Genomic DNA, 4,017 nt, shown 5'->3' with positions numbered 1-4,017 from the left:
GAGGAAGAACCTTCAGGCCTCTACTGGGTGAGGCAATAGGGTTGTGGCTAGGTTGTAACATTTAAGGAGGAACCCAGGTTGACCCCAAATTTATACCACCATGCTAGTGAGTACCACCTTAAGTAGTAGTCCTGGGTACCTCCCAAGACCCACCCCAGACCTATTGCTGAACAAGAGGATGCTCCTTCCTCAAAGCCAAACCCCAATCAGCTTTTATGGAAATGTCCAGGTCAAAGAACCTGCCCCAAGGCCTCAGGAAACTTCCATGCTGTTGACTTAGGGGGATTGGCCAGAGGCACGCCTGCCTACAGAGCCTCCTGCCCCAGTGCCCGACCTGAGTTTATGGTACTTTACACAGACAGCAGAGCTGAAAAGTCAGTGTGTCTATATCCACTGAGCCCGCTTCCCTCGGACCCAACAGCCCCTCCCAAGCCTAAGGGATTCAAGCCAACACCTTCTCCCTAAGACCAACTCACAAAGCTTCCGAAGTGGATGGAATCACCTTCCTCAATGTGAACGTCAGCCTGAGCTCCACTGAGGCGGGAGATGACCGACTGGCAGCCAGGGAGCAGGGACCGGAGAGCCCCTGAGCCGGTGATGTGATCAGCATGGCAATGGGTATTCACTAGGAAAGAAGAAGGCAGAGCAAACTGAATGTTGCCGGCCCACAGCATCCAACCCTCAGACTCAAGGAGGCCGACCCTAGTCTTCCTCCCTCAGACCCAGTCTCCCTAATCAGACACTGTGTTCCAAACCTCAGCCCTCCCACCTCACACTCTGAGGTCCAGACCCCAACCCTCCTCCCTCAGACACAGGGTCCAGGTCCAGTTTCCCTTCCTCAGATCCAGGGGTCCAGGCCCCACTCTCCTCCTTCAGATCCTGGGGTCTAACCACCAAAACTCCTCCCTCATCCAGGGGTCCAGACTCCAGCCCTTCCCCCAGACTCCAGGGTCCAGGGGTCCCGGCCCCCAAACAGCCTCCTCTGTTTCCCCAGAGCACTTTCTCCGTGGCCCCGCCTCTCTCCCGCCCAAGTTTGGTCCACAGACTAACCCGCGTAGAGCAGCTTCAGTCCCAACTCCTTAACCAGCTGAGCATCCCGTTGAGCCGTCTCCAGAACAGGGTCGATCAGAAGGGCCTCTCGAGACTCCGGGTCACCCAGAAGGTAGGTGTACGTGCAACTCTTGGGCTCAAACATCTGGAAGGGGTGGGGTACCGGAGAGAGTTCCCGGACCTGATTCCCATGCCTGGGGACCCTCTATCATCTTCCTAGGATGCAGCAACCACCCCCCTCTTGGCCCAGGGATCAGGAGTCAGCTTCCTCCACCGGAACCAAGGAATTTCATCTTCCAACACGCCCCTAATCAATGACCCCGCCCTCCTCTGGTAATGGACCCAGAACTCGGCCCCAATCTCAGGGTACCCCTGACCACCCACCTTTAAGGGATCGGGAGCCCTTTTTTGCAACAATCAGGCGAGATGGACCCCCACCCCCCAAATCTCCTTTAAAGAACAGAGAAGTCCCACCCCACCAGCCACCCCGGACCCGGGGCCGCTCGGTCATTAGCCCCGCCGCACCTGCCGCAGGAGGACCGGGGCCCTGGATGAGCTTTGCTGGCTCAGCCGTCGCACGGCTACCCTGAGAGCCGCGCTCGCCATCGTGCCCGGGCCGGCTCAGCACTGAGCCCAGCAGTCTCCCCGCCTGAGCCCCACGCACCGGGGCTGACCCGGGAGGGCGGGGCGGGGCGGGGCGGGGCCTGTCTTAAAGGAACCGGAGATGACCCGACCCAGGAAAAGCGCCCGCAAAGGGGAGACCCTGAAACAGGCTGAAAAGAGATCAGAGACTCAGGACATCCGGGGATACTGCTGTAGAAACAGGGAGAGAAGTAGAAAGCCTCCAGACACTTAGAGAAATGGAACGTTTTCCAGAAAAACACGTGGTCAGCTAGTGAAAAGAAAAGAAAAAAAAAATCGAAAGTCAGTGTCACCGGCATTTTGAGGAACTGTTGGATAAGTGTCTGATTACAACTCTGTTTTGTTTGATCGTTTGGTTTGGTTTATTTTTATTTTATTTTACTTTTTTGTTTGTTTGGTTTTTCATCACATAGCCCTGGCTATCCTAGAACTTGATCTGTAGACCAGGCTGGCCTTGAACTCAGAGATCTCCCGCCTCTGCCTTCTGAGTGCTGGAATTAATGGGGTGTTCCACCACCTCGGGCGGAGACAGGGCCTTTCCATATAGTTCAGGCTGACCACAGACTTGTGGCAATCCTGCCTAAACCTTCCAAGAAGAACAAAAATTAAGATTTTTCAAAATTATTTCTAATTATGTGTGTATGTTTGGTGGGGGCACAGGTAAGAACTTGTGCCAATCCCCTGGAGCTGGGACTATAGGAGGCTGCGTACAATGTCTGGCTAGAAATAGAATTTGGGTCCTCTAAATGCTCTTAACTGAGGAACCATCTCTCCAGACCAAAAAAATCTTTTAAATATTTAAAAATTTCTTTTTCAAAAGAATTCCATGTGCACATGGAGGTCAGAGAACAACTTTGTTGGGTTGGTTCCCCCCCCTTCTACCTTTACATGGGTTCCAGGGACCAAACTCAGGCTTCTAGCAATGGTTGCTTAGCAACTGAGCCATCTGAAAGCCCCTCATAAAGGTTATTTAAGCAACTTTAGTCACTTTGTCAGAAATAGTTATTATTTTCCTTCTTTATTTCTTTTTCCTCCTTTTGTTCTCTCTCTCTCTCTCTCTCTCTCTCTCTCTCTCTCTCTCTCTCTCGTTATTTTTAGACTGGGCCTTTGTAGCCTAGGCTGGATTTGAAGTGCCACATAAAATCAGAATGACTTTGAACTTCTCTGTGCACACACACACACCACAAACACATCTTCACTTCCCAAATGCTGACATTACAGGTGTGTTACACCACACCTGGCTAAATGGGGTTTGTTTGTTGTTTTTTGACTGTTCTGTTTCTTCCTCTCACAAACATCTCCGTGCACACAGGCGCCTGCTTTGTATTGTATCTTGCAAGTTCACTGTGAGGGTCATTTGTCTTCTTTGGGAGTTGAAGACTGAGAACTTACTGATTACTTATACCAAGGATGCAGAGATAGCTAGGTGTTGCGATGCAGGCCTCTAATCCCAGCATTCTGGAGGCCCCGTAAAAGGATTGCTGAGTTAGACCAGCTAGGCCTGCCCAGTCAGGGTTATTATAGCTGCAAAGAAGCACCATGACCAAGAGCAGGTTGGGGAAGGAAAGGACTGATTTGGCTCACACTTCCACATCATAGCCCATCACTGAAGGAAGTCAGGACAGGAACTCAAACAGGGCAGGAAGCTGGAGGCTGGTGCAGAGGCCATGGAGGGTGCTGCTCACTGGCTTGCTCCCCATGGCTTGCTCAGCCTACTTTCTTATAAAACCCAAGACCACCAGCCTAGGGAGGCCCCACCCACCATGGTCTGGGTCCTCCCCCATCAGTCACTAAGAAAGAAAACACCCTACAGACTTGTGACCCTACAGACTTGTGTATAGCCTGCTCTTACAGAGGCATTTTCTCCATTGAGGTTCCCTCCTCTTCGATGACGGAATTGTGTCAAGTTGACATAGAACTAGCCAGCACATCTACCCACTAAACCTTGTCTCAAAAACAAACTCACAAAGCCAATAAATTGCATTATCTTAGTGCACAGACTATAAAACATTTTGCTCTTGGAATCCTTTTTTTTTTTTTTTTTTGAAACATAAAATCACATATTTTATTTTTCATAAATAAAATCATAAGGTGTGCAACACATACACATTTTGAACTTATTGCCTTGAGCTAATTATTATCCGTCACCTCACGGAGCTTCATTTTTTTTTCTTTTTAAAGAACACTTGAGATCTATTCATTTGGAACATAAAATCACATATTTTTTTTTTCATTAATAAAATCATAAGGTGTGCAACACATACACATTTTGAACTTATTGCCTTGAGCTAATTATTATCTGTCACCTCACGGAGCTACATTTTT

General features: G+C 49.7%; 1 protein-coding gene across 1 annotated transcript in view; it reads right to left on the bottom strand.

Moving 5' to 3' along the window:
- Ethe1 (ETHE1, persulfide dioxygenase) overlaps positions 1-1,932 on the bottom strand; it is a 14,678-nt gene extending 12,746 nt beyond the window's left edge. Inside the window, exons 1-3 of the mRNA XM_005361113.2 lie at positions 1,576-1,932; positions 1,051-1,195; positions 477-625 (exon numbers count right to left, since the gene is read on the bottom strand). Of these exons, the coding sequence (XP_005361170.1) occupies positions 477-625; positions 1,051-1,195; positions 1,576-1,656 (375 nt within the window). The 5' untranslated portion in view covers positions 1,657-1,932. The remainder of the gene's footprint in view (positions 1-476; positions 626-1,050; positions 1,196-1,575) is intronic.
- Between the last annotated feature and the right edge of the window lie 2,085 nt (positions 1,933-4,017).

This window comes from Microtus ochrogaster, linkage group LG4 (assembly GCF_000317375.1).
Source record: "Microtus ochrogaster isolate Prairie Vole_2 linkage group LG4, MicOch1.0, whole genome shotgun sequence".
NCBI classification, from domain to species: Eukaryota; Metazoa; Chordata; class Mammalia; order Rodentia; family Cricetidae; genus Microtus; species Microtus ochrogaster.
This window is presented reverse-complemented; position numbering and strand designations above follow the sequence as displayed.